At 40.4% G+C, this 18,703-nt stretch overlaps 2 protein-coding genes across 2 annotated transcripts; one reads left to right on the top strand and one right to left on the bottom strand.

Moving 5' to 3' along the window:
• Positions 1-1,158: 1,158 nt before the first annotated feature.
• prdx6 (peroxiredoxin 6) lies at positions 1,159-7,486 on the bottom strand. The gene is made up of 5 exons (XM_010739775.3): positions 7,282-7,486; positions 4,305-4,461; positions 2,664-2,807; positions 2,112-2,258; positions 1,159-1,497 (listed from the first exon to the last, which is right to left on the bottom strand). Exons 1-5 carry the CDS (start codon positions 7,371-7,373, stop codon positions 1,372-1,374), a joined length of 666 nt encoding a protein of 221 aa, XP_010738077.1. The 5' UTR covers positions 7,374-7,486; the 3' UTR covers positions 1,159-1,371.
• A 1,189-nt stretch (positions 7,487-8,675) lies between these two features.
• Positions 8,676-18,638, top strand: plpp6 (phospholipid phosphatase 6). Its single transcript, XM_019260315.2, has 2 exons — positions 8,676-9,462; positions 14,581-18,638. Exons 1-2 carry the CDS (start codon positions 8,970-8,972, stop codon positions 14,946-14,948), a joined length of 861 nt encoding a protein of 286 aa, XP_019115860.1. The 5' UTR covers positions 8,676-8,969; the 3' UTR covers positions 14,949-18,638.
• Positions 18,639-18,703: the final 65 nt, after the last annotated feature.

Here is an 18,703-nt window from a genome sequence, read left to right as displayed (position 1 = left end):
TATCTGAAGAGTTAAGAGGGGAAATGGCTCTTTGAAGGAACAAGTAGAGTTGTGGCCCTGATCACTTTAAGTTAAAACGTTTTCAAGCCAAATATGTTAGAAACCACTGGTTCAGTCTTAAAAGGTCCAGTGTGTAGGATTTAGTGGCATCTAATGATGGACTTCCTAGTATGAAGGAGAAACTAGAGTGGCTGCTCAAACGCACAAATTGTTTAGTTTGTCTGTTTTCTGTAGAAACATGCCAGTTCAAAATGGTAGACTCTGTTATGTCACAAAAAAACATAATGACTCTTGATTTCAGGTGATTATACACAAATGAAAACATAATTATGCATATTCTGTTCAATTCATGCCATATTATGAGAAAAGAGCCCTTTAAATCTTGGACTGGACAAACTGGACCTTTAAGCACTGAAGGTGTTGAATGTTTGTAACTTTAGGTTTTTATTTAAAAGTAATCTGTAACTATAGTGGCCAGGTACATGTGGAGTAGTAGTAGTGGAGTAGAGAGTAAAATATTTCCTTCTGAAACACAGTGAAGTAGATACATAATGTATCATAACATTGACATACCATACTCCAAGTTCAGTTTCAAGGTACTTTAAGTACAGTATTGAGTAAATGTACTTTTCACTGCTGCGTCCTCTCAGGCTGTGTAGCTGGTAAATTTCATCTGGATAATGGCATTTAAAAAGCCTTGACATACAGCATAGAACAAACAGAACTATCAATTTGAAAGACTAATCAATGGTACATTAAGACATTTAGACAGTCAGGTCATTAGTCTGTAATGCTGAGTTGGCAAAACGATTGAGAAGTTATTGTTTTTTTGTTTTTTTAATTTGTTTTTTTTTAGTCTCTCTGTGTAATGTGAAAAATCTGCCTAAACAACATTGCTGAAAGCAGAACTCAACTCAGTCCTCTTTTAATTAATGGAAATGTAAATAAACTAGTCATTTCATTCCATGTGGTACCACTCCCTATCACTGCAATTGTTAAGAACATTTCAGTGCTGTCAGACATGTGGGTCAATCACAGTGCATATACTGCCATCTACTGATATAAGACAACATAGCAGCCAAAGCAGCATGGTCATACTTCAGTTTTAGGTTGGAGAAGGACACCTAGTGGTAGATGAAGTCATTGCAGAGCCTGAAATGTGTGAAAAGTGTGTTTATTGAAGGAAGGTTAATAAGGCACTGTACAATGACTCTAAAACTAAACTCCTGGTTCATTGCTGGACACACTGGCGACAAACCAGATAAGTGCATCTATGCGTTTGATCAGCGCTACATGTGAATCATCATCCAAAATATGATTTCCTGGTCAAAGAGCGGTAAACAAGAGCAGGAGGTAGTCTATAGTGTCTCTTCAGGGCTGGGTGTAGCGCAAGTATTTCTTCCCAGAAGGCACCTCTTTAGTGGTCACACCGTTGGGGAAGAGAGCGGCGGCCTCAGCGTCAGAGAGCGAGGGAATGACCATGACTTTGTCGCCGGGCTGAAAAGAGAAGCAGGGTCTAGTTTGGATTACAGACTTAGAGGAAGCCTTCAATTTGATTCACGTGGCTCCTGGGTCAATGTGGCTGTTTTCTTCAGAGTTCTGAGTAAAAATGAGACACTTAAATTGTTTGTTCGGAAGTTTTTGAATAATCTTTTATGACGCTGTGAGTTGTTGATATTTAAATAAGTCATTGTTTGAGTTTCCCTGCCTCGTCGCTCCGTGATTACATTTGGTTTTCATAAGAAGATTGAATGAAGTTTATGGACACGAGTCAAAATAAGACACTCTGCACAATAAGTGGCCTAGGAACTTGGAGTTTGTGGTAAAACGGCCACTACAGTCGTGACATGATGAGCTTTAAAGCTGCCTCCATTAGATTAAAGGTGATGTTGAGGAGTTCTATTGATCAGATGTTGAAGGTTTTCATTTATAATAACATCATATACTTTTGAAAGTCTGGTTAAATTATCTTCAAAGCTCAAATTTTGGGCTATAACTTAATGTTGATGTCAATAAAATCATGTATCTCTTAAGAGGGTAATGCACTGATTTTAGTTTCCCATGATCAGCCAGGCTACTGACTGTACAAACACACGATTTAAATGGTGTACCTTCCAGTCGACGGGTGTGGCAACCTTCTTCTGTGCAGTGAGCTGCAGGGAGTCGATAACTCGGAGCAACTCATCAAAGTTCCTTCCTGTGGTGGCGGGGTAGAGGATGGACAGCTTCAGCTTCTTGTCGGGGCCAATCACAAAGACCTAAAGTGGGTTAAGATGAGACAGGTTTAGCACCCAACGTCGAACAGCTTCTTTTTTTACTCTAGTGATAAATATGTGCACAGAATATGTAAATCAGTCCAGTTAAAAGTGATAGCATTTCTTTAGATTAGACTGTTTAGATGTTTTTAACATAGGAAGTGCAGTTTGGACACAGAGGTAGCTGCTTGGTATTGTCTGAATAATGTGGATAATGAGTCTGTTTCTCACACAAACAATGGGACGGTCAACAGCAACAACATTTGAGAATGAAGACCAAAACCTTTCACAGGTAATAAAGTCAAGGCTTGACAGATTTTTTTGGCATTTGGCATCTGTTAAATTTGGATCATGATCTGTGTCCTGCACTGTGGCCACTGGTGTGTGGAGGGAGGACAGGTTTCTTACACAGCGAGCGGTGAGTGGCAGTCCATCCTTGTCTCTCTCATCGGGGTCCAGCATGCCCAGCTGGACTGACAGCTCTCTCTTGTCATCAGCAATGATGGGGAAGGGCAAAGCGCTTTCAGCCGCGCTGTTCATTGACATGACATCCTGTACAGAGAGAAGGGACACATTCAGCCTTTGCACTTTTGTTAATGTGTGTCATAACGTCTAAGTTAGTCATTCTCTTAATCCATCCTGGCCATATCGATGATTACAGCACAGGTTTGATGAGTGACCTTCTTCACCAATCTTTAACTCTTCTCTGAGCCATAAACAGCGGTTCGATAGCACATTGTTCAATTCCCTATGGTTGCCCCGGCACTTTGACTGTAGTGTCAATACTGTTGCCTCACAGAGCAAAGACAGAGGGGGCAAAGACAGAAAGCACTCGGCTTAGAAAGCACGTCGTTTTCTAGAGAGGTGGTCTCTCTGCCCTCTTGAACCAATCACTGGCCTTTCTGAGGAGGCGTTGTTGTAATGTGGCAGCCCAGTTAAAAGCCAATCACAGTGAATCCACGTATGAGTTCAGGGTTTAACCCACGAATATCTGAGATTACACTGAATACCACCGGGGCATGTGCACAACTACAGTGCTGTTCAGAGTTGACGGAGTTATCTTGATGGATGGATAAAGTTCAACTCTATGCATCTACAGTTTAAATTCAATAGAAAATGTAACTTAAAAAACTAAATGAAGTCAAAAAAATCTAATTAAATATTTCATTATTATCACTGACTGGGTTAAAATAAATTACCTTAAATTAGATTAAAAAGTTAAAGAGTTAAATGAACTTAATTTACTTTAAAGGTGCTATATTGTAGAATGTAAAATTTCCTTTTAAATTTTTTTTTATTATGAAGCAGGTCTTGGTGCTAAATTAATACAGTGAAAGTACCAAAATGCTCAATCCACAGAGAAATGTACACATCATGTCAGTATTCAGAAACTCTTTAAACCATCAGGACTTCTTTATGGTTGTGATGTCATAACTATACAGTCACTGCCCTCAGCAAAGCACCATCCAGGTGGGCTATGATGTGATGATATTTCTTTTAAAGATATCAAAACCTCAAATTAAACACTGGAAAAGTGGAAGATATGGGACCTTTAAATATAAACTATAATAATAAACCAGTGCAATTAAAATAATATTATATAATATATATATATTTTTTAAAGTAAAATATTAACTTGAACATTTAATTTGGTTCAGTTATAATAAAACTAAATATTATGTTGTGGAGAGTTGTGCAAACTCAAACACACAAAGCAGGGATCCTATCTACAAAAGATTAAAAGGGTGTAGTTGGAAGGTGACACCCATGTGATTACAGTAATGACTGTAATGACACCCATGTAAACATCTAAATCTATCTATCTATCTATATATAGAGCCAGTGTGTCTGGATAACAAGCGAACTGCAGCCTTTAAAAAGTCAGTGTCATGCAGTAAAAGTATGCAAGCGTTAACGACTCTAAGTGAAACTCCACCCATAGTTACCTAACCTGTACAGCAAAGTTATCCTTTCACCTCGTATGCACGCCATTAAACTGAGGTAGAGTAATACAGTATATGTGTGTGTGTGTTTGTGTACTTCTCCAACCTTGCTCCAGTTGTGGTGATCCTCAACACTGTCAATAGACAAGGCGATCATCTTGACGCCCCGTTTCTTGAACTCATTGCTGACCTTAGCGGCACAGGCGAGCTCAGTGGTACAGACAGGCGTGAAGTCTCTCGGGTGGGAGAACAGGATACCCCATCTGCAGAGGAGAACACACATAAAGCAATGAGGTCTTTGTTCTGTGTGTCATTTTCTGTGAAAAAAAAAACTGTATTGGGAAAAGGTCATCCAGCAGTCTACACTCATGAATATCTTTTAAGACTGACCTCACATAAAGTTCAGAGTTTATTGACAGGCCATGTTACAGCATCTAGGTTCAAGTTCAAGTCATGCTGGATGAAATAGACTAAACGGGAAAAACCTGCACATGCGTTTATATGATGTTTGCACGACATAACTAATTTAAGGTGTCTTAATGTGTGCATTTATTCTGCCTTAGATGTTTTGGCTTCCAGGTTTCCCACACAGTCAAAAAGACTGATATGTAAGAGTACAGGCAGCTGGAGTTGAGACAGCCGCAGAGTAATAAATGGCGATAAACAGAGAAAGACAGAGAACATTGAGTCCCAGTTGAGGAAATTCCAGCCACAGATTGAAGCAACAGGTGCCTGTGAATTTGGCAGACTCGAGCTCGAGACATTACATCCAGCTGTGCGTGCTGAAAAAACTTGCATCGCGTTTGACAAGGAGACAAGGGGATGAAGAGTAAGACGGACGTGACTTTTCCCTGCCAAAACAAATCAGTGGGCGTGAAACTTGAAATCTTTTTAACAGGACAATTTGCTGCGTATTCACATGAGTTTGCTGCCTCACGTGATTTGTGTGCATGTATTCTTCAATGTGTTAGAGCGTGCGATCACATGGGGCAGAGGCAATAAAAAAAAAAAAGCTTTGATCCTCATAGGCTGTTGTGATTCACATGATTATGGTGTGACCAGTTCGCTCAGTAACAAAGAAATACAAAGATCCATTTAACAGTTTCATTTAATTAATTGTATTATTTTGTTAAACCAGATTAAACGGACACAGACACATTGTTCACTCCTGTCCATGTCTCTTACAAATTCACCTGTTCAGGACTCTAATGGGTGAATCTACAACAAAACGCATTGTATGCTTTCTCAATTGACCAGTTCTCCTGTGTCAACGAACAAAACCATTGTTGATACGGTCTTTTCTTTAAATCCAACTCACAAAAGGCTTATCTCAGCACTGTGTCATGTGTCCGGCCTCAGCGTTCCCCCCATGGACAAGCTCAAAGCAGCATGGCAGGAGAACTCTACTCTGTCATAAGATATGTGGAAACACATACTTACACTGTTTAATTCAACCTCTGTATGTGCTTAATTCAGTTTAAAGTGGTATCTCATTTAAAAGTCAAATTACCTGGCTTGTATCCCGAGGTTAGCTCCTACTGTGACAAATGCAAAAGTGCCGCAGCCTCCCTTATTAATATGCATTACTGCATACTACGCCTTAGCCTTAATTAGTATTGGAGACACAATTAACTGTAGAAAGACAACGTACTTCATCATTTGTTTTCCTTCTAGCTCAGCTCAGAGTAATCCTGCTCAGGAAGAGGGACGCTGTCCTGCTTAAAACTTGAGAAAAATCAGATACTAACATCAATACTCACACAAGAAAATGCTTCAATATTAAGCTTAACAACATCACACACTATTCACTGCAAGCCTCTGTTGAGGCAGGAAATATACATCAGGATGTATATTTCACTGGCAGTGACTGTGGAGGGATTATTTAATTGTCAGCATCCTTTTTGTTGTTGTTGTTGTTGTTGTTGTTTGTGTTTGTTGATGTTTTGTTCAGATTTTGGCATTAGTGGCAAAATATATACTCTTACTTACAGTGCTGCACTTTGATTAAACCCTACAAAACCTCAACAAAAAAAACAGATAAAAAAAAAACAGTTCACATACGGGTTATTCTAACGGAAGTAACATCCAACAAAGGGCGTAGAAAGTTTGTTTTGTTCTGCTGGGATTGCTATGTTGCAACTTTTCCACTCGGTTACACAAAAACGCATTGAACCATTGCTGAAAAAACACAATGGACGTTAAAACTAAGACACAGCTGCAACAGATAGGGGCTTCTCACGGTCCAACATCTATTCCTAACACAAAAATAATCAAAGTATCCGACTACTTTAACTGGGTGGTTTCATTATATTGATAAACCTATTGTCTCAACAGATTATGTCTGTCTGGAAACGGGAAGTTAGACTGCTCATGTGTTCCCACACTTCAGGATAAGGAAATAAGAAAAAGAAGAATCACAAGGCAGCTCTGTTGAATTAAAACAAGTCAGTGTAGATAAAGATTGCATGAAGTTGTAGGAGCTCTCGGGCTGTTTTTGTGTTTGCTTCATGTAACTCAATAGTTAGTGTTCCTTTATCTGCTGTCATACAGCAGAGCCGAACTAGGTTGGGCATTGAATCGCATGCCAACAGGGGATACAAGAACTGAGGCATAGTTACAAGTTCACACAAACACACACAATGCATGCTTTGTCCAAACCGTGCTTACACCCCTAATGAACTGACCAGAGAAAGTAGGAATACACACACAAGCTCTGCTGCCACTAAACTCTTTAGTCTGCAGACATGACAGTATAATTATGGAAGTATTGTTTTTGTATTACATGTATTAATCATTTTATAATCCAGCAGAGTCACGCTTCTATAACTCCATCCGTGTGAGCCAGCAGGTGTCGCATGACACAGTGAGATTACTGATGTGCCAGATTTCTATAAAATCATGCGCTTTAGCTTTTGATTTTAGAATTAATACTAAATCAGATCAGGGAGGTGCAAAAACCTCCCAGTCTGTGAGCTGCACACAACTCTACTGTGGCTCAACCAAATGCTGCACTGTCACAAGCGCATTATCCAAAAAACAAGTCACAACGTGCGCCTGTCTGTGCGTAAAGCCTGCGCACTTACGAGTTGCCCAGGAAATCGTGGAACTTGATCTTGCCGATGGTGGTGTCGGCCTCGAAATTGGGGAACTCGTCTCCCAGCAGAAGTCCAGGCATGATCGGCTCTTCTCTGCAGCTCACACACACACACTGGAGAGAAGAAGAAGGGACAAACTCACTAAGGGGCCTGAAGCGATCACCACCGCATGAATGAACCCGGATAGGGCGGGGTAAACTGCAGCACGTAGACCAACCAAACAGAGGCAGGTCGTTTTCCTTTTTTTCCATCTATAATAACTTTATTAAACAACATTACAAATGCATTACTAAACGAAAAGCAATAATAATAATAAGTAAAAATCTCAGTAAATATAGGTCTTCAAACAATATGATATATTTGAAACTGAAGACTGATTCACAAAGTCACATATTTGAATAAGATGTTTGTCCAAGAAACTAATAACCAGCTGATATAAAACTTCTTAAATAAACTTAAATCATATCCATCCATTAATTTTAACGTGCAGGAAAATAATTTTCCGTTGAACAAAACAGGTGTTAAAGGTTCAGTGTGTCAGATTCAGGGTGCTCTGTTTACAGAAGATGTGAGAAACTGAATATAACATGCACAACAATATTTTCCATAGTAAGAATCTGTATGTTTTTGTTACCTAAGGATGAGCCTTTTATATCTACAGATGCTGAGTCCACCATATTGACCCGGCATGTTTCTACAGGTAAACCTAACACTGGCTCTGACCTTTTGTGTTTTTTTTTTTTTATGTTTCAGAGGCAGCATAGTTTGTCTTTCATCCTATGAAGGACAGGATGAGATGAGGGGATTGCAATAAGGAAGTACACCAGCTGGATTCCACTAAATCCCACACACACATTGATCCTTCAAGTTATATATTTGTTTTTGTTTATTTGTTTGACAATTAAAAAGGAAGTGATCCTACTACAAATCCTACAAATGAAACTATTTAAACATAATTTACCTTATTGTTTTTATTTTATTTATATTTTATTATAATGTATCATGGATTTTTGTGTCCATGGGTGTGTATTGCTGACTTTGCCCTCATGTTTTGGCAAGTGCACTGCCTGTTTTCACATTTTCTTTTATTTCATTTAATGGACTTTTGTATCTTCCTCTTACTTTTTTTTTCTTGCTGAAAATTCAACTGATAAATCATATATACACTGTTGTTCTGGGTGAAATAGTCTTACATTACCATGAACATTGCATTGTCCTATTTTAACCTGTTTATAATGTTGTATTCTTGTAATTTGATTTGACTTTTATGCTTATTTTTGTTTGTTTTTGTTATTTGCTGTCTACTTTTATTTATTGTAAGGACGTCATTAGGTGACAGAAAGGAAATAAAATGTATTATTATTATAACATGGTCAGTCTTTGTTTGTTTTTGACCTGAAACATCTCTTACAAAACGTTTCAAACTCCTTTATTTTTCTCTTTTAGAGTTAATCCAATGCGGTTAAACCGGTCACTGTTTACGCTTCTACGAAAAACACCATTTCCCAGGTAGCTTTGCGGGAGGAACAACAAAGATGGAGATTCTGCTCGGTGTAACCGGACGTGCTTTGAATTGTGAAGCGTACAACAGATGAGCTAAAGGAAAAAAAAAGAGAAACCCCGCACAGCACCGCAGAGCGACTTTACACCGCAGCGTCGGTTCGTTATCAGCCACCATGCCGTCTCCTAAAGCTAAAGCCCCGGTGCGCAGCGGAGGCAGCCCGGTGCTCGGCGGCTCCAACGGCCGCTACGACTTCATGTCGCTGACGAAGCCGCTGAACCGCTCCTCGCCTCCGCACCTGCTCCAGCGGCAGGGCTCCGACCCGACCACCGCCCGGCTCCGAGCCTCGGAGAGCCCCACTCGTCGTCGGGGCTCCAGCTCCTCCACTGGCTCGGCGAGCGGTCAGGGGATGCCGGAGGAGGACGGCATCCGGCTCAACCCGTCCTTCATCCGCGTCGCGCTCAGCTCCTTGCTCGCCATCGACCTGTGGCTGTCCAAGCGGCTCGGGGTGTGCGCCTGTGAGGACTCGTCCTGGGGCAGCGTGCGCCCGCTCATGAAGCTCATAGAGATATCGGGACATGGCATCCCCTGGCTGGCTGTCACCGCCTACTGCCTGTACAAGAGTGACAGCGCTGCAGGACAGGAGGTCATGCTCAATCTCCTCATGGGTAAAACTCTCTTTATTGTTACTGATGCAGACAGGTGTGCAGGTGAGCTGCGGTATTTGTGTCACGGTTCCTCTTGGTCCTCATCTGACATGCGCAGATCTTCTCACAGGTGGTCCCATAACCACATTTCTTGTTATGACCCATTTTTACTCTCCCTCCACCAGAGCTGGCAGCTCCACAGTTATAGATCACTGGCTTTAATCCATCCTCTGTTTGCAGTCTCAGCTCTGCATCTGTCTGACGCTTAAATGAGATGCAGCACGGAGTGGTGTCCAAATAATCCTGATTCTTTACATGCATTCACTGAGACACTTTTATCCAAGAAAATAAAGGTACAGTGCGACAAGGAGTTGTCAGTGCAGCAGTAAGTATAGATTTGGCATGTCCAGTTGTAGGTGGTGCTGGGTCTTCAGGAGACGCCCCTGATCTGGTAGGAACCAATGTGGAGCAACAGACTTGAAGAGTCATAGGGAGGCAGAGCGAGGGGTCGTTCACCCGGAGGAGGTAACACGTGTCTGTGTAAGGGGTGTTCAAAGTAGGTGTGTGCAGAACCAGGAGACTGTTTATGTAGGCGAGCATCAGTGTTTTGAATTTACTGCAGGCTGACACTCACATGAAGGAGGAAACGCGGTGATGGAGGGATGAGGACGGTTTTAAGATCTTGAGAAAAGCGAGGTGTAAGCCAGTGTGAGCTGCAATGCAGGTCCATTATAATGCTTCGTCCACAGAATATATTATATTATAAATTATTTCAATTTTCATGTCTGTGTCTTCATTATGACCGTCCCACCCTGGGTAAAGTAAGAGTTGTTTTAACTCCGATTGCCTTCTATTGAAGCTCACACTGTCCTGCAAATAATAACAAAAGTTGTGTTTTTAGTTACGTGCTGCAGCGTGCTACACACAAAAAATGTTTAATTCTCTCAAATGTTGCACACACATTTGTTATAATCTGTTTGTGTGCACTTTGCCACAGTAATGTGACATATCACGATGCTGATTACAGCATGTTTATTGCACAGGTGTGTTTTTTAGATTGGTTACAATAAATGTAACATAACACACTGCAGCACACAGACGTTGCAATGTTTTGATGGATTGTTGCACATCACATATTTTGACTTGTCACAGCACAGCTGAACTTCACAGTAAACGTGGCTCAGTTCCATTTAGCGTCTTTGTCCTGGAGAATTTTATTCATCATGTCATGACACGATGCCTCCAACATATCACCCCAGGATAGACACAACTACCTCCCGAAACAATTACTAGTTAGTGGTCCAACATTGTTATCTGACTCTGTAGAGGCTTCTGCATTATCTGTTGTGTGGAGGGCATGAGACAGCAGAGAGGAAGTGAGCGACTATAACAGGACATGCTTGTCCCTGTGTAACCCCCATATGTGGCACGGTAGAACCAGCAGGCACAATAACAGGACCACTCATAAGTGAAATGCAGGTATTATTAATACATCTGCAAGTTTCCAACTGTGACATGTCAAAATGTCTGCAGACTGCAGGAATATCCCCCGGAGATGTTTCCATGAATTGTGTGCCATGAGATACCCGAGATAAGATATGTGTTGAGATCCTGAGACAATCATCACCGTGTTGGAAAGACACTGCTACAGTTCTTGGAAGCTGAACACATCCTAGTTCTTGCATGGCCAGTTCCTGCAAACTTTGCACAGCCATTGAAGAGGAGTGGACCAACTTGCCATAGGCTGCAATCAACAACCTGATCAACTTTATACAAAGGAGATGTCCCGCACTGCATGAGGCAAAACACTCCCTTGTTCTGTGGAGTATCATGCCTGGAATTGGATATCTGCAGCTCTAGTTCTGTGTGAAATAGCCACAAGATAAAGCTGCACATTTTAGAGTGACCAGATCAAGGAACACCCGTGCAATAAGTATCCTGTTTATTCAGCATCTTAATGCATCACGCATCGGCAAGGTGTTTATTAACCCGAATTTGTGCACAGAATTTGAGAGTAGTAATCCTTTTGTGTGCATCGCGGAAGGCTTGGTGCTTTTATATTTGTTGTTTGGTGTACCATTTCACATTGAAGCCCAGTAAGTAAAATCAAGGGTTGCTTAATGTTAGAGAAAGATGATCTGGGTGTTATTTGTCTGTCATGTTTTCTCCCCTTTGTGTGGGTTACTTCAGGTTTTTCCCATTTTGTTGTTGTTGTTGTTGTTATAAGGCAGGTAGAGGCAAGTAAGTGGCAGATCTCTCAACACTTTGAGCGTCTTTCTGCCGTCTGTTCACAGTGGGAATATGTGAAAATATTAATCTCAGATGCATTTGCGGGATGTTGAAGATATAACTAGCAAAGGTCGTAGCAACTAAACTTTGCTCTAAACTCTAATATAAACTTATGACAAGTGTAATAACTCCTGAGCGAGCGTGAGAACCACAGTAATGCTAATGCACTGAAGGTTTTTATACCATTATAGTGTTATGGCAGAGGTTATGCAAAGTACGGCTTCAGTGCATCATTGAGCTGTGATTTAAATCTTGAACACAAATCTGGTAAAACACAGTTTCACTCGACGAAGTAAAACTCCATTTTTCAGTACGACAGTTCAGTCTGTTCACGCGTTTTTAGAAATTATCTTCCAGTGTGTAAACTGTGTTTGGAAAAAGAAGTCTGTGAATTTCCTTTACGCAGACTTTAATTCGGTGTCTTTGGGTGTTGGATTGTTGTTTGAAAATGCAACATGAGGCTCTAGCAAATGGTTCTAAATCTATTTCACAGTTTACTGACAGGTTAGTGTCGTGTAAACGCATCCGAAATGTGATGTAAGGAACTATTTTAAAAGAGAATTTGCTGTTTGCTGTTTGTATGATTGACTTTAGTTCAGTTCAAATGGTGTAACGTATGTCTGTAGAGTGAGAGCTCACCTCGGGAGGTACAGCTGCAGCAGGCTTTGAAGGTTAATAGTATTGGATAACGACTTAAGCAGTAAGCAACAGCCTCTGGTCCTCTGCATTAAGGGTTTCTATCTGCATGGACAGAGACCTGATTTAAGCACAAGAGGACTGTTTCTAAGAGGTATTAAACTTTTAAAGGAAACAGCAGGCTGCAGTTCTGAGCCAGTTTACCGCTCTGGTTACAGCAGCAGATATTTGAGTATTAAGTAGTTTTCAGTGATGAATAAAAAATACTGTTGCATATTCATTTTTCATGAATTTTTCAGCACTGCAGCCCTGAAAGAAACGGTTCATAAAAATCTTCTTATAAGCTCAATACAGTGACACAACATTAAATAAAATCCACTCAGTTCAAGTAAAGGTCAACGCAGATGTAGATTCCCTCAAATATGATCAGCAACACTGTAGCTCATATTTATTCACTTTAATATTACAGCATGTTTATTGCACAGGTGTGTTTTTAGATTGGTTACAATAAATGTAACATAACACACTGCAGCACACAGATGTTGCAATGTTCTGATGGATTGTTGCACATCAGATATTTTGACTTGTCACAGCACAGCTGAACTTCACAGTAAACCTGGCTCAGTTCCATTTAGCGTCCTTGTTCTGGAGAATTTTATTCCTCGGTGCCAGTTCAGTCAGTGCAGAGAAACTCTTGTCTTGTCATGACACGATGCCCCCGACATTCTGAAGAAGCTGTCCTCTCTGCCTCGTCTATATCACCCCAGGATAGACACAACTACCTCCCGAAATAATTACTAGTTAGTGGTCCAACATTGTTATCTGACTCTGTAGAGGCTTCTACATTATCTGTTGTGTGGAGGGCATGAGACAGCAGAGAGGAAGTGAGTGACTATAACAGGACATGCTTGTCCCTGTGTGACCCCCATATGTGGCACGGTAGAACCAGCAGGCACAGTAACAGGACCACCCATACGTAAAATGCAGGTATTATTAATACATCTGCAAGTTTCCAACTGTGACATGTCAAAATGTCTGCAGACTGCAGGAATATCCCCCTGAGATGTTTCCAGTGAATTGTGTGCCATGAGATACCCGAGATAAGATATGTGTTGAGATCCTGAGACAATCATCACCGTGTTGGAAAGACACTGCTACAGTTCTTGGAAGCTGAACACATCCTAGTTCTTGCATGGCCACTTCCTGCAAACTTTGCACAGCCATTGAAGAGGAGTGGACCAACTTACCATAGGCTGCAAGATGATCTGGGTGTTATTTGTCATGTTTTCTCCCCTTTGTGTGGGTTACTTCAGGTTTTTCCCATTTTGTTGTTGTTGTTGTTATAAGGCAGGTAGAGGCAAGTAAATGTCAGATCTCTCAACACTTTGAGCATCTTTCTGCCGTCTGTTCACAGTGGGAATGTGTGAAAATATTAGATAATGAAACTGTAACTTGTTGATAATCGTTTATTAATCAGTCACTGGTTTAAATATGATTAGCAACACTCTGCAGTACGGCAGCTTATATTTATTCTGAAACTTTCACACCTAAATGGAGTTATGGCATTATCAGTGTTATTAATATTAGTGCTGGACCCAACTGTTCATCAACAGTTATATCGACTATTCAGATATTCGTTCATTTAATAGATATCTGTTTTGTTTTGTGATTTTTTTAATTTGTTTTTTTGTCTTTTGATACATGTAGGCTGTCAATAAAGAATGGGGATGTGGAAATATCTTATCCTGGGTGTGTGACATCCATGAATAATTAAATAAAAGCCCTCAGCTCTGTGGAAACACAAACACAGCCAACATAAAGACTGGCTTACCACAGTGGCACAACAAGCATGAAGCCATATTATTTCCACCTGTTTAAAGGTGAGGACGGTCTATCCAGCATCATCAGTGTTTGGTTTTGAGAATCTGGATAACTTCTGAAACTGACCAATTAACATTTGATGTTAAGCGATACATAAATAATTGCATGCATTGGTGTCTGCCTTAGTGTTAGTCTTGATGTAACCACCAGGTGGTGTCATTTTTATCTTTCAAATCCCATGTATACATATTATATTTAAGCTGGACATGCCTTTCCTCCTCTCTGGCCTGCTCTGGTTAGGATAATGTACTAAATCTACAAATCCAGCACTCTTGGGGTTGTAGTGGCCACTTTCTTTCTTGTGTAACACATCTCCCTCTTCGTCTCCTCCAGGCCTGCTGTTGGACCTCGTCCTGGTGGGCATTGTTAAGGCAGTGGTGCGTCGGCGTCGCCCAGCGCACAACCGCATGGACATGTTTGCCACCTTTTCCGTGGACCGCTACTCCTTCCCTTCAGGCCACGCCACCCGTGCCGCCATGTGTGGCCGTTTCCTGCTGGCTCACCTCGTTCTGGCTGCCCCACTGAGGGTCCTCGTCCTGCTGTGGGCCGGCCTGGTGGGCCTGAGCCGAGTGCTGCTGGGCAGGCACAACGTGACTGACGTGATGTTTGGGTTCTGGATGGGCTATTTCCAGTATAACTTGATAGAGATGTTGTGGCTTTCACCTCAAACCCTGCAAGGGCTGCTGGGACAGTTAGTTTAATATGAAGGACTGAAGGAGGAGAAGATGCAGCGGTTTAAATCTTGATTGTAAGTGCCCCTGCACACCTTTTGTCTTTTAGACTGATATTTAAGAGAGCTCTATTTTGTTTTGCTTTTATCCGACATTTAAATTCAAAACACACTTCAGCCCCCACTCTACAGATGCAGCGAGTAGCCTGCCTCTATTTAACAATCAGAAAAGACCAATGAGAAACAGATTTGTCCAGATTATCTCCTGAAGCCACCTCACTCCCCTCACTGGACTGAGTCAAGTCTTTTACTGTAAGTGTCAACAGTTCTTACTTTCAAGTCAAGGCACTAATTTAGAATATGTTAGGAGACATTAAATAACTCATGTGAATCATTTTCTTTGCAAAAAAAAAGACAAACAGCAATAAGTAATAAAGACAGATGAAATACTGTAGACGATAAATCAGTGGGACTGTAACCTGAGCTGTTCTGCTAACAAACACTCATGAGCTTCCTTGTTTAGAGTATCAACACGCAGTTAACCAACTGCTCACAAACTGCAATTTATTATCCTGCTGGGTTCACATGTTTCTCAGGCACCTTTCCTACCTGTCCTCTTTCTTTAGGATGATTTCCATCGTGATATCAGCCACGTTATGGACTGTATGTGTCGTCCGTATTACGTATCATCCTCTAGCTCACAAAATGAACCTAAAACACTAAAATCAGACACATTTAAGGCCAGAAATGAAAATCTATGTTTACACAATCATCAGTGAACTGTTTAATTTAATTATTTATCTAAAGCTGTCCTCCTCCTTCTCTCTATCCTACACACATGATGTAACAAAACATCTTTTCATTGGTCAAGAAGATTTTGAATGACCATAGCTTGTTCTCTAGGCATCGGCACACTCTCTAAACACTGTCATGAGGCTGAAGACGGTCAAACTGTACAATACATTAATTATATTTATCAGTAAGAGGAAGGAAATATTGAAATAATGAAGTGTTTATTGAATCTTAGGTGGTAGAGTGGGGCACACTACATTACTTTACATCTATATTGTAAAGTCCATCCATCCATAGTGACCATCCAGTCACTAAAAATGTCCTGAAAAACTGAAGACCAAAAAAAAAAGTTTGGCTTTTTTTTGTATTTTGCTGAAAAAATTACGAAGGACTGCATTTCCAATACACTTCAGCTTCTTACAAATTTATTTGAGGGCCAAAAAAATGGAGTTACTTGATTTATAGTAACAATCACAGAATGCAAAAACTAAGAAGAAAAAAAAAAGTTTTCTATCACCTGAAATCGATATCAAACTAACAGCTTGCTCCAATTCTGCACTGTGAAGATATTCCTAAAGACACTGCCATCGTTCTTCTTTTTGCGCCGACCACATTTGCAAGTATAGCAATAATTCTACTCTCCCAGACAAATATACATAAGGATTATTCATTAATAGACATTTCAAATACATCCAGTACCAGTCTGATGGACTACATGCGTCATTTCTCATTAAAACATTTAATTGGCACGAATGAGGACGTGTTGCAACAGCCTGGTGTGCTTCCAGGGTTCATGGATCAGTGATCAGACTCAAAAGGCATGACAAGAGTAAATAAGGTTTTATATATAGTACAGGGTGCCTTGCAAAAAAAAAAAAAGTTCAGCTCATTTGATATACCACATTTCAGTTTCTCAACTTGGAGACAGTTTTGTGAAAATGCAAAGACAACTATTGCCATAATTTCTCATCTACTGACTCAAATGTGATATCGAATAGCTCTGTTTATACAAAATAACGGTAGGTCAGATTTCTTGTCACTTAAATCTTTTGTTGCGTTTCCGTTATGTTTTAAATTTCCCATGAATTTTTAGTTGATGATTCACAACGGCAATAATCTGTAAAGTGCTGCAGATCTAACTTCCTGAACTTGTCTCGACTCTTAATGACAGTTGCATGTATGTCAGTCTGAGGGTTAACATTTACTCACTGATCTCCCCTGGACGTTCAGGGTTGTTTAAGTGCACAAACTTTTTCTCTGAATCAACATATTTGTTAATCCATACCCACGCACTGACCCACCGATGACACCGGTGATCGAGATGTTGTAACACCGATGGGAGTTTGACATAAGTGGTGTCACAGAGGCCTGTACATAAGCCATTCGGGGACACAGCATGTGGAGAACATGTCGTTAACTGATTTACTCACATACAAGCGTTGGCCGTCACACATCCGAACAGCAAATGTGTCTTTATTGGGGCAACGCTGTAACATGTCAGCAATAATTTTGCAGCTAACTGTGAATTTAGAGGATTAGCCTACATACTTACACGTCATACACATTTTTTTCCAGCTCAAGCTAAATCGGAGCCGAAAGGCATTTAACCAGATACAACTAAAAAATACTGAGCTGAAACTTCAGATTTAAAGTGAAGTGCACACAGTGGTGTAGTGGTGTGTAGGTCATGACGTGTCTTGGCACTGCCAGAAAAAAAAAAAAACTTGTTAATTAATCTACAGGTGCATCCTAATTTTTTTTTATATCTGTTTGATTATTGATTAGGAGTAAGATCAGATATGTGGACGTATGATTTCTGTGTAATATTTAGGATGCATCAACTATACTATTCTTTATTTGACAGGAAGAATGTTTCATTTGTGTCTTTGTCGTTCCACTGTGAGTCACTTTATGTGGCGTTTATCAGTCGATAGTATGAGGCTGGTATGAACCCACATAATTTAACACACTGATCCCTCGTACACCGGTGCCCCGTTGTCGACTGTGTCCTCTTTCCTCTCTCTCTCTCTCTCTCTCTCTCTGCAATAATAATGATCTCCTCAGCGTGAGCGTTAAGACGACCAGTGTGGTGGGTGAAAAGAAAAGAGACTGTGAGAAGAAATTGTCTTTGGTAGGTTTATTAATGTGGACAAGACAAAGAAACTGAGGACTGGGTTCTGAGGAACTTTCCAAAGGTTAATCATGAGTTATAAATTAGACATATAAAAGAAAGACAGTTCATGTACAGTTAACAGGCAGGAAATCTCAGATGACCAGTGCTGAGCTGGCAGCTGGAATAGGAGATCATATTACTCAATGCAGAATCACACGCTACATGACATAGATGACATTTCCATTACGACCAGCATGTGAGGTGGTAGCTTCCATCTGTTTTTATTTCATTACCCTTCAGTCGCTAATCTATATATGCTGGACAGTGAACTCTGTGACCAAATGATTTTTATGATTGCTTTTTTTTCTGTGTTTTAAACGTTGATATTGAGCTCATGCGGACACTTTAGAAAACAATATTCATCACGATGATTGCAGAATAGATTTGCACATTCCACACGTCAGCTGTTTACTTCAAGGCTGGGGAAACACCGCCACAAAGAACGACGTTTGTTTTGTTCACCTCTTAAAGATTGTCAGAAAACGTTACATCTGTTTTTGCACATAGTCAAACATGAAGCCAGCTCCAGTATATTTCACTGCACTCAGTTTTTGCCTGCTTAATACTTAATAAATGATATTATGTGTGTACTGTATAGACCTTATTCTTAATGTATGTACATATGCCTGTATGGTCACGTGATTACACTGTGTTATGTTCAGTGGATTTGAATGTGCTGTTCCATATTCCTAGAGAGGTTAATCCTGAATGATTTGATTGTAATGATTTTTAATTAAATGGGGAACAAATGTGAAACTGCCTCATGTCATCATTCATCATTCATCATTCACTGCTATTGAAACTTCACTTCAACTATCAAA

The sequence above is a fragment of the Larimichthys crocea genome, chromosome XVII (genome assembly GCF_000972845.2).
Source record: "Larimichthys crocea isolate SSNF chromosome XVII, L_crocea_2.0, whole genome shotgun sequence".
Classification (NCBI taxonomy): Eukaryota; Metazoa; Chordata; class Actinopteri; family Sciaenidae; genus Larimichthys; species Larimichthys crocea.
The sequence above is the reverse complement of the archived record's forward strand: the minus strand, read 5'-3'. Positions and strand labels throughout refer to the sequence as shown.

What these genes read in the sequence shown, in the direction of transcription:
- prdx6 (XM_010739775.3), bottom strand. Translation starts at nt 7,373, where the DNA reads ATGCCTGGACTTCTGCTGGGAGACGAGTTCCCCAATTTCGAGGCCGAC. An exon ending in CACGATTTCCTGGGCAACTC is followed by an intron (nt 4,462 to 7,281) that starts GTAAGTGCGCAG and finishes TCTCCTCTGCAG; the next exon opens with ATGGGGTATCCTGTTCTCCC. An exon ending in ATCACCACAACTGGAGCAAG is followed by an intron (nt 2,808 to 4,304) that starts GTTGGAGAAGTA and finishes CTCTCTGTACAG; the next exon opens with GATGTCATGTCAATGAACAG.
- plpp6 (XM_019260315.2), top strand. Translation starts at nt 8,970, where the DNA reads ATGCCGTCTCCTAAAGCTAAAGCCCCGGTGCGCAGCGGAGGCAGCCCG. An exon ending in CATGCTCAATCTCCTCATGG is followed by an intron (nt 9,463 to 14,580) that starts GTAAAACTCTCT and finishes CGTCTCCTCCAG; the next exon opens with GCCTGCTGTTGGACCTCGTC.